Genomic DNA, 24,023 nt, shown 5'->3' with positions numbered 1-24,023 from the left:
AAAAAGAATAGAGTTCGCTATGGACTCACAAATTAAAGATATCATCTCTTACTCACTTTATAAAAAGATTAAATTCTTGGTCTAATTGTGAGGGTATGTACATCTTTATACTTGTTATATGCTTTTAAAAGCCTTTATTATTTTAAAAAGTATATTTTTGAAAAACATACTGTTAAAAATAAACATGATTTCTGGTACATAAATGTAGTAAACTGCATTCAATAAGATTTCACTTGACAGACTGTCCTGACTATAGAAGGAAGCTTCATTTTTCCAGGACTTCTAGGAAATGAAGGATTCCACACAATTATTTCAGATAAAAAAATCTTATCTTTAGCTGATTAAAATAATTAAAAACAGTTTTTCAATCAATCAAGTTAGAACCACTGCCCATTCTCTGCCTTATTAAACAGTATAAACAACATCTAAACTTTTCTTAATGAACCAGGGTTATTAAAATGAGCATCAATAATTTGAATATTGACATACTTTCAAATATAGTGAAGTATCATCTATAGTAAATATGTCCATAACATTCCACTACCACCTTCTTGTGTTTCCTTACCTAATGTAAAATGTTCAGTATCAACTCTTACTGCTACCTGAATGGATGTCCCCAGCTGTATCTTTATCTCTCAATTAAAAAAAATTTATTCTCTTTTTAGTTCAATAAAATAGTAGGCTAGGAAGATCCACAGGGAAGTCCTGCCCTGGGTTTTCCTTTGGTTATTTATTTTCTAGTCCTTGAGATATACTTTATACACCATCAAATTTTCCCTTTTAAAGAGGACTGTCCCACACTTGTATTATTCTTTAACTTGTTTTGAAACAAAATCAGATAAACAATTTGTTAGTACCACGCTCAAAGTAAGAATCTATAGACTATTACTGACGGCTGGACTGAGAGGCTTTCTGTAAGTCAAGGGCAAATATACTTTCACTTTTCTGTGTAAATAACATTAAAAGTTGGCAATACAGTAAGAGTAGACCTTGGGAAAAATAGGTCTGATACTTCTAGCCTCCAAGAAAAAAATGATGACTTAAGATTCCCTGAAGAGAGTTAACTGCTGTGGCAAACAGGACCAGTTTGCTCAGAGAGGAATTAATTATACATAGTATCAGGCACAACACAGAGCTAACATTCCACAATGGTTTCTGTTTCTTATAAAAACCAAGATTAATCTAGTTTAACATAATATGTTAGAGACTAAAAGTAGTAAAAAAAAAAAAAAAAAAAACCAACAAAACCTATATACTTTCACAACCTATTAAGCCTGAAGGGCCTTAATCTGACTTAATCCAGCATTAAAAAGACAGTTTGAAGAAACCTGAAATGGCCCAGTGCAATTTGAGAGGTACTAAGCACCTCAGGGATGTGTTTCATGAAGAGGCTTTAAAATTCTTTCTTGATTTACAAGCTCAGATTGGTCTTCCTCCTCTAATTTCTGGCACTAGTCATATAGCAGGTATTGTGTGCCTGGAACTTTGAAAAGAGGATCTGACACCTTATCTCCCTAAAGCTGATTAGAGAATATGTCCAAACATGTATTTCTATGTGACTGTGTTCAGTTTGGTACTGGTTTTGATATGATGAAACTTAAAGAAATCTGGAAAGGACTTAGAGGCATAATTTAATGAAAAGGATTATATAGTTTATTAAAGAACTTGACAGAGCCAGCCCAGGAAACCAACTCTATCTCCAATTAACTATCAATCTTACTTGAAATTTATTACCCCCTACAAAAATCCTATGCACAGGCCTGGATGATTTACAGTAGGACTAAAGAGACTCCCAGGCTGTAAACAGACTGTCCTGCAGTACATCTCTTTTGACACTGCTGGTATCTAAAGTAAAACACCACATTCCTTGTTTACTTAAATTGGGATGTTAGAGCCTACTGCAGATTCTGTATTCAACTAAGAAATGTGACTGTTTTGAATTTTAGAATCAAGTTTCACATTACTATAAAAATTCTCATTATTTGACTATAATAGTGGCTTTATTCCATCACATTCTAGTTCTCTAATTTACTGAGGCCTTCTTTTATACATTAGCTGAAGCCTTTAAAAACTAAATAGGTGGCAAAGCAATGGCAAACATTGTGAGGTTATATTTATGTAGTGCTCTTCTTCATACATAGAGGCATAATTACATCTATTACCTGACCATATCTCTGTGATAGAAGAAAGAGCAGAACCTGAGGTTTACTGGGAAGACTGAAGGGAAAGATGGATGGCCCCATATTCAATTTTACTACATAGCGAAGCTTTTTTACTACACTAGTGTTAAAAAAGATTTATACATTGACTCAATTATATGTACATGCTTTCATACTAGGACAGAGATGTTAAGAGGCTTCTGGTTTACAGATCAATATTCTTTTCTGGGGAACAGCTTTGTTGAGGCATGACTAGCATACAAATGAGCTGTACATGTTTGAACACGTGCATATACTCAGGGCCGCTATCACTACAATCAGGTAATATCAAAATGGCAATGTATTTAGAATTGCTTAATTGTATGCGGCCCAAAGTATTTATCGATGTAAAAGTAACAATGAATTTTAATTATTTTATTTTCTGTCATAATGGAACTGAAGGAATTAATAAAGAATAAATACAGTAAAACATTAAAAAAGCAGACCTTATGTTAAGATTATATAAAATCTTATCTTAGATTTTCTATATGGAGAAACAGATGGATCCTGATTTCAAAGTACTTTCCTCAGGTAATAGAAAAGATTTAGAAGCAAAACTGGTTAAAATGAAAAAAGGGAAAGTTAAAGTATTAGTCACTCAGTCATGACCGACTCTTTGCGACCCCATGGACTGTAGCCTGTCTGCTCCTCTGCCTGTGGAATTCTTCACGCAAGAATACTGGAGTGGGTTGCCATTCCCTTCCCCAGGAGATCTTCTCAACCGAGGGATCAAACTAGGTTTTCCCCCATTGCAAGTGGATTCTTTCCCATCTGAGCCACCAGGAAAGCCCATGGTTAGAATACAAATTCCTAATTATCTACACAGATCTGGCTAAGGATCTAGCTCAGGAAATTCGACAGAGATGATAAAACTAAGGGAATACTGCTCCCTGATCAAAGGCAATTCCCTGCGATGAGAGCAGCCCCGAGGAGAGGACCACACCTGCTAGAGCGCCTGCCTGCGTGGGAGACCTCCATTCACACACTGACAGAGCTCGGGAACCAGTGCAGGGGCAGGAGCACACAGAAGCTTCCTTCTTCTTAGGGGTCTCTTGCCAAGTGCATTTAATGTGGAAGTAATACATTAAATTCTAAAAAAAAGTGGCAGTAGTCAGCAAGTATTAGACTTGCCAAATTAATTCATAAAATCAGGAAATACTACTACTGGAAGCTTTACTTAAGAATGCAAATACGTAGTTCACACACACATACTTTTTAAGAAAGAATATAATTATAAAAATACAACTGTGAAAACAGTTAAGGAAAGCTCATTGTGAGATTTAATTTATGTCATATTTACATGTAGCTATGTTGATTAGAGGCTTTAATTCTAACACCATATTAAAATTCATATTTTAAGTTTGTAAGTCTGGACAGAGAACAAAATAAAACCATGAATAACTATATTTCTCTTACAAATATAAAATTATTATTTTTATATAGCAGTGTAAATTTATTAAAGGTCTTCTCATTACCTAATTTGGAGAAGGCAATGGCAACCCACTCCAGTACTTTTGCCTGGAAAATCCCATGGATGGAGGAGCCTGGTAGGCTGCAGTCCATGGGGTTGGGAAGCAGTTGGATACGACTGAGTGACTTCACTTTCCCTTTCCACTGTATGCATTGGAGAAGGAAATGGCAACCAACTCCAGTGTTCTTGCCTGGAGAATCCCAGAGATGGCAGAGCCTGGTGGGCTGCCGTCTATGGGGTCGTACAGAGTCGGACACGACTGAAGTGACTTAGCAGCAGCAGCATTATCTAATTTACTTCTTACAAGCAACTTGAAAGGTGCACAATGCATTTTATCTCTGGATTTATGATAAAAAAACAGAGTCACTAAAGCTTAAAAAACTTCACTGCTAGTAACTGAAAGTGAGTCAATACTTTCCTGTATACCTTGAAAGAAAATATAACATTCTAAATTATTCTTAACAACCATTAGTGTTACAGAAAAATGAGCACCTAGTATTAATGTCAAAATTTGTATTAAAAATAGTAAATTCTTCTTAACGAAGTATTCCAAGTAATAAAAGTAGTAGTAATCAAGAAAACAGTCACCATTAGAACGCCACAGTAAATAACTGTTGCCTGTATGCAATATCCATCAATGGAGGCTAAAATTAGTGGGAGGAAATTCAAAAAGAAGCAGGATATTTGTGTAGTCGCAAAATATCTTCCCCCGCAACAGTTATAATTTCAAAGGAAAAAGCAACTTAACAGTGTAGCAACTAAGCAGAAACCACATTAACCAGGTGATCATGGTAGTATCACCAATAAAAAGAAAGCCGACATCTTGTTATTTCTGGAACAATGTATGAGAAGGACACACCACTTATGTGGCAATCTTTCCAACCAATGTGTAACCTCAGTCTAATCATGAGAAAACAGGAGACAAACTCAAACTGAGACATTCTACAAAATATCTAATCAGGATTCTCCAAAGTGTCAAGGTCAGGAAAGATAAGAAAGGATGGGGGAAGTGTTAAAAATGAGAAGAAACTAAGGAGACATGATGACTAAATGTGGTATGGAATTCTGGAAGGAATTATAGAACAGACAAAGGACATTAGTGGGAAGACTGATGAAATTCTAATAAGTTCTGCAGTTAGTAATAGTGCTGTGTTAACATTAATTGGTTAGTTTTGATCCTTGTACTATGGTTATATAAGACCTTAACATTAAAGGTATATGGAAACTCCTGATTTTTATAACTGCTGTGTAAGCCTAAAATTATTTCAAAATACTAAAAAAAAAAAAATGGCCCATTCTGAGACTAAAAGAAAAATGACAGCAACCAAATGATCACAGTTTTAGAGAAGCTAATTTTAACTGTCTTTTAGATTTAGGGAAAATCCAGGTATTTCTAGATGATACAAGAAAAATTAAATTCAGAAAATTACCAATATAATTCTCTAATTACAGCATAAAAAGTTTTAATCTGGTTAACTTTCATATAAACAGACTGAAATAAGCTCCAGAAGACTCTTTTTTTGTGTTAAGAAATCAATGTTTTAAGACTCAAATCTTTCTTTACCTAATTGTATTAAGTGTTTCAAAGGCAGATAAATTAACTCAGCAATGTTTACGTCTAGTATAAGTCTTAACCATACAGCTCTATTGAAGAAACTTCCTACTGCAGTTCTCTCACTTCTTTGAGATCATAAACTACAAAAGCAAGAACCATCCATTGCCAACTTCACAGTACATCATGGACTTTGAGATGGAGTGTGGGAATAACAATTACTAGCTCAGAAAAGAATTTAAAAAAATGAAGATCTTCCCAGTTAAAAGGAATTACTTTCATATATTTAGAGTGCTTTTTAATTATAAGAAACAATCTCCTGGGAAAATTATAAACTTAAAGAATCCTTATTGTACTTCTTCAAACCTTAATATTGCCAATATATCTTCTTTCTATTCTGGGTTACATTTTACCAATATGATCTGGTCACATATGTAAGTTTATCCTTTTCTTAAAATTCAGTCTATAATGTGTGTCATTTGGGTGAGTTGACTTTTTAATAATTTGTTTCGTTCAAACATATTTTGGCAATTTCAAGTTCTTCATCAAGTGTCTGCCTTTACTACAACAGTCATTGGGAACATGGTGCAAATCATCTAAGAACTTTGAGCTTTAGAGGGTTATGTGGTATAACTTGTGCTACTTAAAATGAATAATAATCACATGGTCAAATGCTGTACCACTGTTTGGTATGGGAATGTGTATTCTTTGAGGTTAGATGTTACATATTATGCTTTGATTTATCTCCAGTCACTATTACAGAACCTAGTATTAATTGATAAAATTATTCATGCTTTCCAAAAGCATGAGAATACACAAGATACATGCACAAAGCGAATTTATTAAGCCAAATTTAGTGTACATTATTAAAGATAATTAAATTTCTGATCATGTTCACCAAATCTACAATGTATTTTACTATTATAAAGAGAAGACAGATTTGAGAGTTCCAATTGCTATTTTGGAAACTGAACATTACATGTTTCATAGCTGAAACAGTTAAAAGATCTTCAGTGCAATGGCTTTTCTGAAGCTGTTCTAGCTTAATAAAAAAAAAAAATCACAGTACAATAAAGAAATATTTAACCTGTATAAAAAGCAGGGTATTATTCGGATAAGCTTTTGATCATTTTTATCAATGTTTTAGATTTTCTGTACTTAAATAACAGCAAAATAAACAAAAAAAACAGGAATGTGTATTTAATACTATTCAACAATGTATGAATAATGCTTACATAAGTGCCATATGTAGGGCCTAAACACTTTTATTAAATGTTTTAAAGGGTATGCAGTGTTAAAACAACAACAACAACATCAACAACACTCTATCCTGTGCACTTCTAGATATGTGCTATGACAACATAAGTTTTGCCTGATGTTAAGTACTCTCTTTATTAAGGAACAGTAGTTATGATCACATTTGACTGAATTTCCTTCTCGACAAAAGTTCTAAGTGAAACAATTTTATTGACTGACTAGCCAAACAAAGTAATAAATAGCACCACCACTCAATTCAGGAAGGAGAGAGGGAGGAAATACCAAGTGAAAATATAAGCTTGATAACCGTGCTTACCTTCACTTCTCTTTTCTGCTTGTTTTGTGGAATTTTCTGCTTTCTTCTGTTTTGCTGCTAAGAGTTCCCGCTTTAATTGTCTTGCTTCTTTTCTGAGCTCTTCACTACAAATCAAAAACAATTATGTAAGTTTATAACAGACTGAGAAAAGCTGTTTAGCAAAAAAACCTGAACCCAGTTGTCATGTACGGTAAGAAAACATAAATAATGTAATTCATTTTGTTTCTGTGTATGTGTATTTATGGTATGGAAGTGAAATGAAGTGACAGTCACTCAGTTGTGTCCGACTCTGTGCAATCCCATGGACTGTAGCCTGCCAGGCTTCCCTGTCCATGAATTCTCCAGGCAAGAATACTAGAGTGGGTTGCCATTCCCTTCTCCAGGGGATCTTCCTGACCTAGGGATTGAACCTGGGTCTCACTCACTATAGGCAGATTCTTTACCATCTGAACCACAGGGTATGGAAACATACTTAAAAGATATATTAAAAGTTGTGATTTCACCAAAGCAATATAATATGAAAGTAAAAGTGAAGTCGCTCTGTCGTGTCTGACTCTTTGTGACCCCATGGACTGTAGCCTACCAGGCTCCTCCATCCATGGGATTTTCCAGGCAAGAATACTGGAGTGGGTTGTCATTTCAGAACCCAGGTCTCCCGCATTGCAGGCAGACGCTTTACTATGAAATATAGGGGCATCCCAGGTGGCACAGTGGTAAAGAATCCTCTTGCCAATACAGGAGACCCAGGAAAGGCAGGTTCGATTCCTAGGTTGGGAAGATGCCCTGGAGAAGGAATTGGCAACCCACTTCAGATTCCTGCCTGAAAAATTCCATAAACAGAGGAGCCTCGTGGGCTCCTCCACGAGGTCGCAAAGAGCTAGACATGACTGAAGCAACTTAGCACGCACACAGGCATGCACTATGAAATATAGCCCCCTTCTAGTATATCAAACAGTTGATGAGTGATAAATGAACCTTTGTTCTCCCTCTAATTTACTTTCAAATTTAACATTCTAAATTCAGTTTAATAACACATGGAGATTCCGAATCAAAACAAACTTTAATATAAATACTATTCTCTAAACCTGGGCATACACAAAAAATATCTGACTTCAAAACTTATTGAACTCCTCAATTGGTACCAGTAACTACCACTTATCAAGCAATTATTACATGCTAGGAACAATGCTAAAATTTTTCTTGAATTCCTGAATTGGTACCAGCAACTACCACTTATCAAGCAATTATTACATGCTAGGAACAATGCTAAAATTTTTCTTAAACTCAGTTCATTTCTAACCCTTTTTCATTACATGCTAGGAGCAATGCTAAATTTTTTTTTAACTCAATTAGTTTTTAAACCTTTTGATACCACAATTTACCAAATAATTTCCTCTTCTGTGAAACCTATCAGGCTGAGACAGTTTGATAATTAATACAATCATATATCAAAGGCAAATGAAGATGTAAGTGCTGGCTTTACTGCAACACTTAACATGTTATGTGACTGGTTTCTACAAGCCACTTTAGGGCAGGAGATTCCATTTCAAGCCTTGGAAACAATTATTAACTGCTCATGTCATGAACCCTGTGAGTCACTTGCAAATAGTTAAAACTATGCATTTTATATCTGTGAGTGTCAGGCACTCACTCTATTTTCAACACGCTAGAGTGTGTCATGGAGACTGAGAACACTGTAGCCCAAGGAGGCACCCCATTCTGGAAGTCTCTAAAGACACTGGTTCTACGCTGATTCAGCCTTTAGTCCGGTTCAGCAGTTCAATCCCTCAGTCATGTCCCCCCATGGACTGCAGCACACCAGGCTTCCCTGTCCATCACCAACTCCTGGAGCCTACTCAAACTCATGTCCATCGCAGTGGTGACACCATCCAACCATCTCATCCTCTGTTGTCCCCTTCTCCTCCCGCCTTCAATGTTTCCTAGTATCAGGGTCTTTTCCAATGAGTCATTTCTTCACATCAGGTGGCCAAAGTATTGGAGTTTCAGCATCAGTCCTTCCAATGAACATCCAGGACTGATCTCCTTTAGGATGGACTGGTTGGATCTCCTTGCAGTCCAAGGGACTCAAGAGGCTTCTCCAACACCACAGTCCAAAAGCATCAATTCTTTGGCATTCAGCTTTCTTTATAGTCCAACTCTCACATTCATACATGACTACTGGAAAAACCATAGCTTTGACTAGATGGACCTTTGTTGGTAAAGTAATATCTCTGCTTTTTAACATGCTGTCTAGGTTGGTCATAGGTTTTCTTCCAAGGAGCATGCGTCTTTTAATTTCATGGCTGCAGTTACCATCTCCAGTGATTTTGGCGCCCCCCAGAATAAAGCCTTTAGTGCTTCCTCCTAAACCCCAAGTCTCAATTTTTTTTTACTCCTGTCCTGTATTAGAGTCACCAAACTGATGGGTTTTATAATGTGTGTGACTCAGTTCTTTTCACATTTTTTCTGTATCAAACACACACAGCCCTATTTGTATGTATCTGCATGACCTCCAAGGTCCTCAATTCTGAAACTTCCCTCTCTGATCACTATGCTTTTAACTTTCTCAGTCTTTCATTCCTACTGAACTTAGGCTCACTCTTCTATGAATGAAAGCCAACTCCTTAATCACAGTTCATGGTCCGCCAGTCTTATTCTAACCCAACTGGCTCTCTGTGCATTCTGATGCTATGGTCAGTAATTTCCCTCATGTCCTCACCAGGATCCTTAATTTTCTTGTTTGTCCTGTTGGATACATCGTAATCATCTACAAGAATTGTTAAAACATGTTCAGGGAGACATATCTCCAGGAAATATGATTTCTTTAGAGGTGAGACGTTGCCTGGAATTTGCTCCTGTGACAAGTTACCCAGGTGACTCTAACATGCACTCAAGTTTGGGACCCAATGCATTAGGACCTTACTATAGAAATTATCTTCTCTTTCTTAACAATTTCAAGCACTTCTACTTTACTGATCCTTTCATTCAGCCAAGAGCATACTCAAATTTCCCTGTACTCTGCTCCAAACAAGAGATTATTATCTTTACAAGTGGACTCCTTGCCTGAAAGAACAGCTTATATACAGAGTCTAATTCATCAAGCTCTAAGTTCTTAATCTCTTGCAATCGATCCTCCTTGTACTCTACTGAAATTGGTTCTGTATCAGTCAAGTTCATTGGCCTTTTCTCAGTCCTCTTCTTCCTCTTTGGCCTTCTTATCATCCAATGATATGAACTACTTCCTTCTGAAATTTTCTGCTAATCAGACTATGTACCACTTTAGAGTCCTGATTCTCCATTTCTCCTTGAATTACTCTTTCTCTTCTCATACTATAACTGTCATTTTCCTCATTTCTATACCCTGTATGCTGGCATTTTATCTAATCTTATAAACTGTCACTTCTATAATAGGATATTTCCAAATCTAGATGTTTCCCCCTACACTTCTATCTATTACAAATCTCTACATAAATTAGTACTGTCCAACAGAAATATAAGCCAAGACACACATACAATTTTGTTTCCTAGCACATTTTAAAAACTGGTAAAAAGAAACAAATTAATTTTAAAAACTTATTTTATTTAGCTCAATAACTCAAAATATCCAAAGTATTATTATGTTAACATGGAATCAATATAAGAATATTAATACACTATTTTACATTTTTTCTGTATTAACTCTTCTAAATGCAGTGTGTATTTCACACTTAAAGGACATCTCAATTCAAACTAGTCACAGGTCAAGGGCATAGATCCAGATGTAGTTTGAGGCTAGATGTCACAAGAATTACAAACTCTCTATGTCCAAACTCCAAATCATCTTTTCCCTGGTCAAATCTGTTCCTTCTCCTGAAGTCCCTATTTGATCACGAAACCGATTTCCTTCTAATAACCAAACTTTAAACTTCCCCTGGGACTGTTCACCCTCCCTTTCACTGAATTGCTGTCCAAGTGTGTCATTTTCGATCTTTCTCTCACATGCAACTGCTCTTCTTGACTCTCACCATCAATGCCTGGGTTAGGCTCTCATGATCTCTCTCTCTCAGATAAATGTGATTACTTCCTATTTCTTGAAGTTATATGAAAACAGAAAATAGCAACCACATCTTTGCTCTATCCACTAAATACTAGCTTAAGTTTTTTTTTTTTTTTGGTAAATAATTCAAGAAATTCAGATGATATTTTCCAAAGACTAAGGTGATGGGAAGATTATTTTGAAAGCTGAAGAAGTGTTGCATGACAGAGGAACAAACTAGTTATCAGGGTGATCTGAAGTATGCAAAGAATGAGGGGCAATGAGAATATAAACTATTGTAGAGCCAGTAAAGCAAAGATATCAAAAAGACTAACACAGATATTTAAAAAGACTAAAGCATAGATATTAAAAAGATCAGAAAGTCCTGATTTAAAAGCCAATTCCATCACTTATTGTCTGGAAGACCTAACAACAATTATTTAACTTCTCTGAGATTCAGTTTCCTCAGCTATAAAATCAGAGTAAGGTATTTAAAATATTGGGCATTCAGTACATTTTCAACAAATGATGGCTATTATTATTTGGATCTGTTAAAAACAGTACCACAGTTAAGGTCTGTAAACAAATGCCACCTCTACTGCATATGAAGATCAACTCTGTTCATAATTTTTTAAAAGGGTAATAAATGTTTAATGCCAGCTTCTAAAAATCTACTCTTAAATAGACAAAGATTTAGATACACTGCTGAAGTAGCCATAATAATAAACAAACTGAACAATGGTGAATAAGAACTCAAAAAAGACAAAGTAGAGGTTTTTGTCTATATACATAAAACTATGTTTCATTATACTGAATTTTTCAAGTAATTAAAAATTTACAACACTGTCAAAATCTCTCAAGACTATTCAAACACCACCATTTGTTCGTACACGTGGAATCTGTAACTCTTAGAATGAAATGCATGTTTTTAACCTAGTCTTTAGATAACAGTCTAGTTTTAGGGGACCCAATCTTATATTCTCTGGAATATAATTTCATTCATTAGTAACAGAATATATTTGAACCTGCTAAAAAAAGAATGAAAATTGTAAGCCTGGACTATATGTCACCTTACACAGCTTACAAAGCAAGAATACAAACTATGGGCTTGCTTGACTCCAGGCAGCATCTGTTTGGCTTCCTCAGAGCCTAGTTTCCACTTGTATGATAAAATAAATATTTCTATAAGCTACTGTTAATTTTAAGCTAATTAATTTTTTCCTAGTAGATCTTTAATTTGGATTCATTTGAATTTTAACATGCTTTTTATGACATCAGCATTAGCTAATTAGCCATCAGTTAATAATTCATCATATATATTTTTTAATTTGGTAAATCTGTAGTATCAGTTGAGTTGAGTTTAGTCACTCAGTTGTGTCCGACTCTTTGCGACCCCATGAATCGCAGCACACCAGGCCTCCCTGTCCATCACCAACTCCTGGAGTTCACCTAAACTCATGTCCATTGAGTTGGTGATGCCACCCAGCCATCTCATCCTCTGTCGTCCCCTTCTCCTCCTGCCTTCAGTCTTTCTCAGCATCAGGGTCTTTTCCAATGAGCAGGCTCTTCGCATCAGGTGGCCAAAGTATTGGAGTTTCAGCTTCAACATCAGTCCTTCCAATGAACACCCAGGACTGATCTCCTCTAGGATGGACTGACTGGATCTCCTTGCAGTCCAAGAGCTTCTCCAATACCACAGTTCAAAAGCATCAACTCTTTGGCGCTCAGCTTTCTTTATAGCCCAACTCTCACATCCATACATGACCACTGGAAAAACCATCGCCTTGACTAGATGGACCTGTGTTGACAAAGTAATGTCTCTGCTCTTTAATATGTTGTCTAGGAGTAAGCATCTTTTAATTTCATGGCTGCAATCACCATCTGCAGTGATTTTGGAGCCCAGAAAAATAAAGTCAGCCACTGTTTCCCCATCTATTTCCCACGAAGTGACGGGACCAGATGCCATGATCTTCATTTTCTGAATGTTGAGCTTTAAGCCAACTTTTTCACTCTCCTCTTTCACTTTCATCAACAGGCTCTTAGTTCTTCTTCACTTTCTGCCATGAGTAGTGTCATCTGCCTATGAGAGGTTATTGATATTTCCCCCGGCAATCTTGATTCCAGCTTGTGCTTCCTCCAGCCCAGCGTTTCTCATGATGTACTCTGCATATAAGTTAAATAAGCAGTATACTTTGCTCCAGTGAAAAACATAATTAAAAAAAAAACCACCCCAATAAAATATCAGGAGCCTACACTTCCCTATGACCATAGTCTCCATCTTGGTCTACATGCTTCTGGTCTGATCTTTCTTCCATTCACTTTGCACACTGAGGCCAAATCCTACAGTTCTACTTACGGATCATTATAACTCCCTAAGTCCTACTGACTCGTGCACTAATTTCTTTCCCCAGCATTCAAGTGCCTCTCATGAGAAACTGTGGAACTACTTTTTAATTTTATCTGTCACAGATCCTCTACAATTACTCTAAATTTCAACCAAAACATACTAGGCACAATTACCTTGGCAAACTCTGAGCTTCACCACACATACCCCTTTGTTTGTGCCATTTCCATTACCTAAAATGGTCTTTATTTCCTATTTCTGCTAACTAAAGTCTTCCTCAATTTTCAAGGTTTCATGGCGAAAGTAGCCCCTGAGCACAGCCTTGGGGCAAGGTTGTCAAGCTCACTGAACCTCAATTTTCTTATCTATCAGTTCATTTCAGTTCAGTTCAGTTGCTCAGTCGTGTCCGACTCTTTGCCACCTGATGAACCGCATCACGCCAAGACTACCTGTCTGTCATCAACTCCCGGAATCCACCCAAACTCATGTCCATCGAGTTGGTGACGCCATCCAACCAACCTCATTTCTGTTGTCCACTTCTCCTCCCTCGCTCAATTATTCCCAGCATCAGGGTCTTTTCCAAATGAGTCAGCTCTTCACATAAGGTGGCCAAAGTATAGGAGTTTCAGCTTCAACATCAGTCCTTCTAATGAACACCCAGGACTGATCTCCTCTAGGATGAACTGGTTGGATCTCCTTGAAGTCCAAGAGACTCTCAAGAGTCTTCTCCAACACCACAGTTCAAAAGCATCAATTCTTCAGCACTCAGCTTTCTTTATAGCCCAACTCTCACATCCATACATGACCAGTGGAAAAACCATAGCCTTGACTAGACAGACCTTTGTTGGCAAAACAATGTCTCTGCTTTTTAATATGCTGTCTAGGTTGGTCATAACTTTCCTTCCAAGGAGTAAGCATCTTTTAATTTCATGGCTGCAATCACCATCTGCAATGATCTTGGAGCCCAGAAAAATAGTCAGCCACTGTTTCCACTGTTTCCCCATCTATCTGCCATGAAGTGATGGGACCGGATGCCATGATCTTCGTTTTCTGAATGTTGAACTTTAAGCCAACTTTTTCACTCTCCTCTTTCACTTTCATCAAGAGGCTCTTTAGTTCTTCTTCACTTTCTGCCATAAGGGTGGTGTCATCTGCATATCTGAGGTTCTTGATATTTTTCCCGGCAATCTTGATTCCAACTTGTGCTTCCTCCAGCCAAGCGTTTCTCATGACGTACTCTGCATATAAGTTAAATAAGCAGGGTGACAATATAGAGGTTTGATGTACTCCTTTTCCTATTTGGAACCAATCTGTTGTTCCATGTTCAGTTCTAACTGTTGCTTTCTGACCTGTATACAAGTTTCTCAAGAGGCAGGTCAGGTAGTCTGGTATGCCCATCTCTTTCAGAATTTTCCACAGTTTATTGTGATCTACACAGTCAAAAGTTTGGCATAGTCAATAAAGCAGAAATAGATATTCTTCTGGAACTCTCTTGCTTTTTCGATGATCCAGTGGATGCTGGCAATTTGATCTCTGGTTCCTCTGCCTTTTCTAAAACCAGCTTGAACATCTGGAAGTTCACGGTTCACGTATTGCTGAACCTTGGCTTGGAGAATTTTAAGCATTACTTTACTAGCGTGTCAGATGAGTGCAATTGTGCGGTAGTTTGAGCATTCTTTGGCATTGCCTTTCTTTGGGATTGGAATGAAAACTGACCTTTCCCAGTCCTGTGGCCACTGCTGAGTTTTCCGAATTTGCTGGCATATTGAGTGCAGCACTTTCACAGCATCTTCTTATCTATAAGTAGTGACTATATTCAGCCTATGTATTATAACAAGACCAACGCAAAGATTAAGGATTAAAATAAAATCACTATTAGGTGCTTAGGGCTTCCCTGGTAGACCAGCTGGTAAAAAATCTGCCTGCAATACAAGAGACCCCAGTTCGATCCCTGGGTTGGGAAGATTCCCTGAGAAGGGACAGGCTACCCACCTCAGTACTATTGGGCTTCCCTTGTGGCTCAGCTGGTAAAGAATCTGCCTGCAAAGTGGGAGACTTGGGTTTGATCCCTGGGTTAGGAAAATCCCCTGGAGAAGGGAACGGCTACCCACTCCAGTATTCTTGCCTGGAGAATTCCATGGACTGTATAGTCCATGGGGTCACAAAGAGTTGGAAACAACTGAGTGACTTTCACTTTCATTAGGTGCTTAGAACGTGTGCTTAGTTGCTCAGTCATGTCTGACTCTTTGTGACCCCATGAACTGTAGCACACCAGGCTCCTTTGTCCATGGAGATTCTCCAGATAAGAATATTGGAGTGTGTAGCCATGCCCTCCTCCAGGGGATCTTCCCAACCCAGGGACTGAACCCAGGTCTCCTGCATTGCAGGTGGATTCTTTACTGTCTGAGCCACCAAGGAGGCCCCAAGTATTTGTCCCTCAGTCATATCTGACTCTTTGTGACCCCATGGTCTGTCCATGGAATTCTCTAAGCAACAATATTGGAGTGGTCTTCATTTCCTTCTCCAGGGGACCTTTCAACCCAGGGATTGAACCTGGGTCTCCTGCAGGCAGATTCATTACCATCTGAGCTACCAGGGAATTTTTTCTTTTTTTAAGTAAGAAAATATACTACAACCAACTCATGACTATTAAATTATATAAGCAATTTAAAGAATTAAAACTTTAAATAAAAATCAATGATTTTTATGTAAAATGATATTAATTACTATACTGTTAAAGATATACACTCTAATCTCATTGATGGATGTTGTTTTCATCTTAATGCCCATGTCCATTTCAAAAGATTAAACAAAACTTCTGCATAAAAAAAAAGACATGTTTCAGAAGACCTAGACCCAACATCACTACATGGTTACAGGAAAGCAATTAATTCTCTTCCTTTATCTCAGTTGTATCATCATCTAAAAATAATCCGAGGAAGGTATAAATTAATATTTTTGAAATGCATAATCAACTATAAGTGTAAAAAGTGATTGTACTCTGTATATCATTCTGTTTCAATTCCTTTGGTTTTAGGATCTTAAAGCCCATTATCTAAAGAAATGGTGAGAGGTCTAGACACAAAGAAGTTGAAGTGTAGAGACAGTAAGAGTTTATTTTTTTCAATATTGCCTAAATCAATTACAATACTATAAACATGATACAGACATCCTAATTCTTTATGCAATTTTCCCCTTAATATGCTTCCTACCCACTGAATGAAAAGTACATTTAGACTTGAATACCTTATTTTTGAGCTGAGTACTTTTCATGCAACAGAACACACTATGAATAAGTGAGTAGGCAGTACATTTACATTTTTATCAGACTGTTTATATTACTTTATAAAAGGTAGAATTCTTGCAATTTTTAAAATCGTACAATTTTCAGCTTGAGATTGAGGATTTAATATGGCAATGAGACGTATCCTGCATAATTTTCAGTCAGTTTTTATTTTTTCCCAGATGCTTTTCTCATTTTCTCCAGTTTCCAGGAATGTGCCTTAGGAAAATTTTGAGTTATATCTGTTCTTTTTACATATGGCATGAGAAATATTATCTTAATATAAGGGTGGTGAACTCAAACACTGAACTCTAACATTCACTTAAAAAAAAAAAAGTAAAGTTCTCAAGACTTGAGTACTTGACATGCTTTTGAAAAGAACTTTAATCTACAAAAATAAAATGGAATATGTATATATATCTTACATAAGATGGTAAATGAATTTGCTTAGAGACCTTGTTAAGCAAGCTGACCGCTAAACACATGTCCATTACAGATCATTGCTTCTTGGACCACGGATGTAGTACTTGCAGTTAGCTTAAGCCTACTACTTCCCAACATCTGATAAGAATTCATAACACATGGAAATGATTGCAAGCTAAACAGTACAGCCTTCATGGTTTTTAGTTTGTCGCTTTAATCACAAAGATACTGAATCTGTTTGTAATGAAACAACAGCTTGGCTGTTGATGAAATCATGAAATGGCCATAATGAAAGCCCATCATAAGTATTAAAACTATAAATGTATGACTTGATTTTTAGTATGGTATCATCAGCAAGAGCAGAAAGAGCAGAGATGCAGGTTAAACATGTATCAGAAGTATAGTATGCTACAGTTTATACATTAATTTTGAAAGTATACACAGGAAATAAAAAATCAAAATCAAATTAAATCACAGAACCCCTGATTTGTGTGTACAGAGTTCTGTTCTACCTGTTTCTAGCAGTATGGGCTTAGACAGTTAAGCTAACCAATGTAAATCTCTTTTCTCATCTTGAGAATTAAGGTAAAATTGTAAGGAAGAAACATGATTCCATAGAAATTACTCAGTATACTTAACATGGTGCTTGGCTCAGAATATGTGCCCAACATGAGTTTGCTTCTTCAATTAGCATCATTCTTCTCCTCTCCAGTATTAACTCTACTATTCTTACTATTTACAGGATCAATTACTGACAAAATGAGATCTCAGGCTAACTGAAGAGATTAAAAAGGCAAATCCTTCCATTTTTCTCATGGATGCACAGATTCTAAAACCTCACTGATAAGTTTTGTGTGTGTGTGTCTGATGTACTGCTTGGATTAAATATCATATGCTATGAAAATGAGGAATATAAAGTAGATAAAACCCCTAAAAATTACTAAATTCTCACATCTTAATTGTGGTTACTAAACACTTGGAATGGAATTGCTTACTGTCATCCATTATAGTCTAGTCAAGAAGATAAGGAGTAAACAAGTCAACAAGGAAATGTATATATGTATGTGTGTATGTGTGTTTACACACTTATAATTTCTATGAGGGACATTAACAGAGAATCTACATTATTTTAGTCTAAATGATCCTAAATGTATCTATTAGAAGATAAAATTTAATCTGACAGATAATGTTCCACATGCCCTTTTATAATCTGTTATACCACTATGTAGGAAAAGAAAGACTATAATACCTATCCATAGGTACATAATCCCTACATATTTGTACACTGAAATTTGAGAAGGAAGAATTTAAATGCATCTGCAACTAGCCTTTAGACTTAGTCTTATTCTTTTCATATGCAAGATCACATTTATTTTTAAATAAAAAGTTTAGACATCTGATATAGATGGTCAACCTCCTTCATATATTAGAAAATCTTATTGTCTATTCCAGAACAAACTAAACAAGTAAATCCTGCACTAAATCATAAAATATCCAGAATAAGCATAGGTGATAGTGTTATTCTATCTAAGTACCAAGTAAAAAATTCTAAATCAAACATGTTATTTCACAGGAAGAACTTAGCTTAGCCAGTATTTCAGAGAAGTGGAGTAAATCTGTTGTGGCAGAAGTTCAGTCTTTAGCCATATGTCTACTCCATAATCCAACTTTATAGAATGACATTAAATCAATATGAAAAACAAATGAGCTTTCCAATTCCAGTAAGGCAGAATACTAGGTAACCCAAAAACTCTCTTACAATCAAATACCTAGGAGGGCTGAATAATACACATTAGAAAAAAATACGTTTAAATGCATAGCTTAGCTCACTAAAAACCAAGGGGTTGAAAACCAAGGGGAAGACTAAAAACCAAAGAAGCACTGGTACTATTATTGAGACATTGAGTTATTCTACCTAGGAATGTGGGTTTAACATGGGGTTTTAATCATGAACTAGAACTCCTACACATAAAGCTTAACATTCTCCACTCACTGGAAGGGTGGGAATAAACACATCAACTATAAAACAGAGAAAGGCTGCAGTGAAGCTTGTTTGTCTCAGATCTATGTGAATAAGAAGGCATTCAAGCTAATGAATATTCTCAGGGTATTTAAGGAGTATTTTCAATTAAAATCACTAATATAGTATGGTACTCTAATGCACCTCCTTGATCTAAAATGAAATCCTCTCTGAAACAAAGAATCTTTAATTTAGATATCACAGAACTCTAAAAAAAAGTTCTAAAAAAATCAGCTCTCAATAAAAAGAGTTCATAATATACAAGGAAACAAGGCATTGTTTGTAAGAATAAAAGGAACAATAAGTAATTGAACCTGACGCTCAAAACTTCAGATACTGCAAAAATAAAACAAATATGTTTACTATATGGAAAGAATGAAAGAGAATAAAGAACTGAATATGAGATCTACAACAGTAACTGGAAAAAGAATAAAAATACTTTCAGTTCAGTTGTTCAGTCGTGTCCAGCTCTTTGCAATCCCATTAATTGCAGCACTCAAGGCCCCCCTGCCCAACACCAACTTCCGGAGTTCACCCAGACTCATGTCCATCGAGTCAGTGATGCCATCCAGCCATCTCATCCTCTGTCGTCCCCTTCTCCTCCTGCCCCCAATCCCTCCCAGCATCAGAGTCTTTTCCAATGAGTCAACTCTTCGCATGAGGTGGCCAAAGTACTGGAGTTTCAGCTTTAGCATCATTCCTTCCAAAGAAATCCCAGGGCTGATCTCCTTTAGAATGGACTGGTTGGATCTCCTTGCAGTCCAAGGGACTCTCGAGAGTCTTCTCCAACATCACAGTTCAAAAGCATCAATTCTTTGGCGCTCAGCCTTCTTCACCACCCAACTCTCACATCCATACATGACCAGTGGAAAAATCATAGCCTTGACTAGACAGATCTTTGTTGGCAAAGTAATGTCTCTGCTTTTTATTATGCTATCTAGGTTGGTCATAACTTTCCTTTCAAGGAGTAAGCATCTTTTAACTTCATGGCTGCAATCACCATCTGCAGTGATTTTGGAGCCCCCAAAAATAAAGTCTGACACTGTTTCCCCATCTATTTGCCATGAAGTGATGGGACAAGATGCCATGATCTTCGTTTTCTGAATGTTGAGCTTTAAGCCAACTTTTTCACTCTCCTCTTTCACTTTCATCAAGAGGCTTTTTAGTTCTTCTTCACTTTCTGCCATAAGGGTGGTATCATCTGCATATCTGAGGTTATTGATATTTCTCCCAGCAATCTTGATTCCACCTTGTGCTTCTTCCAGCCTGGTGTTTTTCATGATGTACCCTGCATATAAGTTAAATAAGCAGGGTGACAATATACAGCCTTGACGTACTCCTTTTCCTATTTGGAACCAGTCTGTTGTTCCATGTCCAGTTCTAACTGTTGCTTCCTGATCTGCATATAGGTTTCTCAAGAGGCAGGTCAGGTGGTCTGGTATGCCCAACTCTTTCAGAATTTTCCACAGTTTATTGTGAAATAATAATAAATTCATTCTTCTTAGTATCTTCTGCTTCTGTTAGGTCCATACCATTTCTGTCCTTTACTGAGCCCATCTTTGCATGAAATGTTCCCTTGGTATCTCTAATTTTCTTGAAGAGATCTCTAGTCTTTCCCATTCTGTTGTTTTCCTCTGTTTCTTTGCACTGATCACTGAGGAAGGCTTTCTTATCTCTCCTTGCTATTCTTTGGAACTCTGCATTCAGATGCTTATATCTTTCCTTTTCTCCTTTGCTTTTCACTTCTCTTAATTTGGCCTTGGAGTACGGAATGAATCAGGGCAAAGGCTAATAGAGTTTTGCCAAGAGAACACACTGGTCATAGCAAACACTTTCTTCCAACAACACAAGAGAAGACTCTACACATGGACATCACCAGATGGTCAACACCGAAATCAGATTGATTCTATTCTTTGCAGCCAAAGATGGAGAAGCTCTATACAGTCAACAAAAACAAGACTGGGAGCTGACTGTGGCTCAGATCATGAACTCCTTATTGCCAAATTCAGACTTAAATTGAAGAAAGTAGGGAAAACCAATAGACCATTCAGGTATGACCTAAATCAAATCCCTTATGATTATACAGTGGAAGTGAGAAATAGATTTAAGGGACTAGATCTGATAGACAGAGTGCCTGATGAACTATGGATGGAGGTTTGTGACACTGTATAGGAGACAGGGATCAAGACCATCCCCATGGAAAAGAAATGCAAAAAAATACTTTAGAAGTAACAAACAGTTAAATTTAAGGTTAATGAAAAGTTGAATAGCTGAAAAAGAGAATGAGTGAATCAAAAGACCTATTTGAAAAAAAATGAATAACATAGGATGCAAAACCCACAGAGAAAAACATCAACTATGAGACTTCAAACGAGATGGAAGACAGAGTGAGGTCTACCATATGTATAAGTGAAACTGTAGAAAAGGAAAAGCAGAATGAATGAGACTGAGGTAGTAATGTCTGAGAACTTTCCAAAATTGATGAAAAACATTAGCTTTCAGATTTAGGAAGCTCAATGAATTTAAGCCGGATAAATGAAAGTAAAATCCAAATGTAGACATCTTGTAGTCAAAATGCAGAACACCATAAACAACCAGCATAAATTAATAAGGATAAATCACTTCAAATCGAGTTCACTTTTTTCTTTGACAGTACACTGGACAGAATCCCGTGGACAGAGGAGCCTGGTGGGCTGCTGTCCATAGGGTCACACAGAGTCGGACACGACTGAAATGACTTAGCAGCAGCAGCAGCAGCACACTGGACATATTGTGAGAATAAAGTAGTCATGGACTTATGCAGCAAAAGATTTAAGTGATATCTTTCATTACAGCCATTAAAGCAGAGAACAAATAATGCCTAGATGCTTAAGCAAAAATGATTTTTAATTAGTCTCAACTAGTGCAACTCTTCCCAGAATGCTAAATAATAGGTCAAAGTTAACTTTGAGACATATTTCTACTAAGATACTGTCCACTAGGTCCTTACCATATTCTCACATATGACGTTGCATTGAATATAAATCAGAAGACAAAACAATTACAGATAGAGGGTATATGAGTGGGTCAGGAGGTAAGAGGAGTAATAACAGCAGCAAGAACAAAAAGGACTGTGAAGCATTTAGTTGACTGCACAGTCTGAATCAGGCTTCCCTGGTGGCTCAGACGGTAAAGCGTCTGCCTACAATGTGGGAGACCGGGGTTCGATCCCTGGATTGGGAAGATCCTCTGGAGAAGGAAATGGCAACCCACTCCAGTGCTCTTGCCTGGAAAATCCCATGGATGGAGGAGCCTGGTAGGCTACAATCTATGGGGTCAGAAAGAGTCGGACACGACTGAGCGACTTCACCTCACCTCACCTCACAGTCTGAATCAACACTATGAAGTGACTGCCAAAAATGGTTATGTTCACTAGGTCTAGGCGGTGCTAGGTGGTAAAGAACCTTCATGCCAATGAAGAAGACATAAGAGACGTAGGTTCCACCCCTGGGTTGGGAAGATCCCCTGGAGAAGGGAATGGCAACCCACTCTAGTATTCTTGCTTGGGGAATCTCATGGACAGAACAGCCTGGCAGGCTACAGTCCATGGGGTACAAAGAGTCACACATAGCTGAAGTGACTTAGCACACAAGAGAAGTACAGTATTTACACCTTGTGTAACTGTTCTGCAGTCCTTGAATGTTCTTTACTCTTTGCTCAGTCTTTGTTCTCTTTGCGCTTCAGTTTTTGAGGATTCTATTTGATATATCCTTTAGCTCAGAGATTCTTTCCTGAGTCCAGTGTGCTAACTAGCCCATCAAAGGCATCCTTCACTTCTCTTACAGTGTTTTTGGTCTATAGAATTTCTTTTTGGTTTGTTCTTAAGATTTTCATCTCTCTGCTAACATTGCCTATTTTTCTTTCATGCTCTCTACTTTATCCATTAGAGCCTTAAGCATATTAATTGTAGCTGTTTCAAATTCTCAGTTTGATAATTCCAACATCCCTGCCATGTCTGGTTCTGATGTTTGCTTTATTTCTTCAACTTGTGTTTTTGTCTTTTGGTATGCCCTACACTTTTTTCTTGATAGCCAGATATTATGTACAAGTAAAAGGAATTGCTATAAATAGAACTTGAGTAATGTAATAGTGAAGTATGGGGAAAGGGGGTGTGTCCTACAGTCCTGTGATTAGGTCTCAAGTCTCTTAGTGATACTATGTCTCTGGATTGTGGAATATAGAAATGTGTCTTAGGTTTCTTCTCCTCCCTTAGGTAGGGACAGGATGGTTAGGATGGGCCGCAGCTGGGTGTTTCTATTCTCCAACATGGAGGGTTAGAGCCACCTGAAGCTGGCCGTGTCCCTTCTCCCAGGTCCATTAACCTCTGATAACCTGCAGCAAGTTGCTGCTGCTGCTGCTGCTGCTAAGTCGCTTCAGTCGTGTCTGACTCTGTTCGACCCCATAGATGGAAGCCCACTAGGTTTCCCCATCCATGGGATTCTCCAGGCAAGAACACTGGAGTGGGTTGCCATCTCCTTCTCCAATGCCTGAAAGTGAAAAGTGAAAGGGAAGTCACTCAGTTGTGTCTGACTCTTAGCGACCCCATGGACTGCAGCCTACCAGGCTCCTCCGTCTATGGGATTTTCCAGGCAAGAGTACTGGAATAGGGTGCCATTGCCTTCTCCTGCAGCAAGTTGAGCTCTAGTTAACTGGTTTTCCCTGAAGGAAAACAAAAAGAGTGCTCTGGTCTAAGTCAAATGGTTCCTTTCTTCCTCCTCCTAAAGGAAGGAGTAGAAATTTCATTTCTGTGATATTTACTGTGAGGACCTAGTCAAGCATTGAAAAATAAACCTCACAATACTGTGCCCCCAACATGATCAGGTGCCCCTGGAGTTTCTAACTCTCAGACTTATCCATGCTGACCTCCATCAATTCGTCAATTATGGTTCCAATGCAATTTCTGCTTGTGCTCAGATAAACTGACTCCCTGTATTCAACTGTTTATCTCTCTAATCTTGGCCGGCAGCAGTCTGCCCTGTGTCCTCACCTCTTTTAGTGACCCAAAAAGAGGGAAAGGAAGTTTAGACAGATAATTTTATTAAAAGAGACTATTTTACTGTACTTGAATTTAACACAAAAATATTAAACAGAAGTAAACCAAGAAA

At 37.3% G+C, this 24,023-nt stretch overlaps 1 protein-coding gene across 1 annotated transcript in view; it reads right to left on the bottom strand.

Moving 5' to 3' along the window:
- CWC27 (CWC27 spliceosome associated cyclophilin) overlaps positions 1 to 24,023 on the bottom strand; it is a 253,943-nt gene that overhangs the window by 96,341 nt on the left and 133,579 nt on the right. The window contains exon 11 of the mRNA XM_040262597.1: positions 6,795 to 6,898. Coding sequence (XP_040118531.1) covers positions 6,795 to 6,898 — 104 coding nt within the window. The remainder of the gene's footprint in view (positions 1 to 6,794; positions 6,899 to 24,023) is intronic.

Source organism: Oryx dammah, unplaced genomic scaffold, assembly GCF_014754425.2.
Source record: "Oryx dammah isolate SB20612 unplaced genomic scaffold, SCBI_Odam_1.1 HiC_scaffold_20, whole genome shotgun sequence".
Classification (NCBI taxonomy): domain Eukaryota; kingdom Metazoa; phylum Chordata; class Mammalia; order Artiodactyla; family Bovidae; genus Oryx; species Oryx dammah.
Note: the sequence above shows the minus strand (reverse complement) of the source record. Positions and strands in the feature narration are given on the sequence as shown.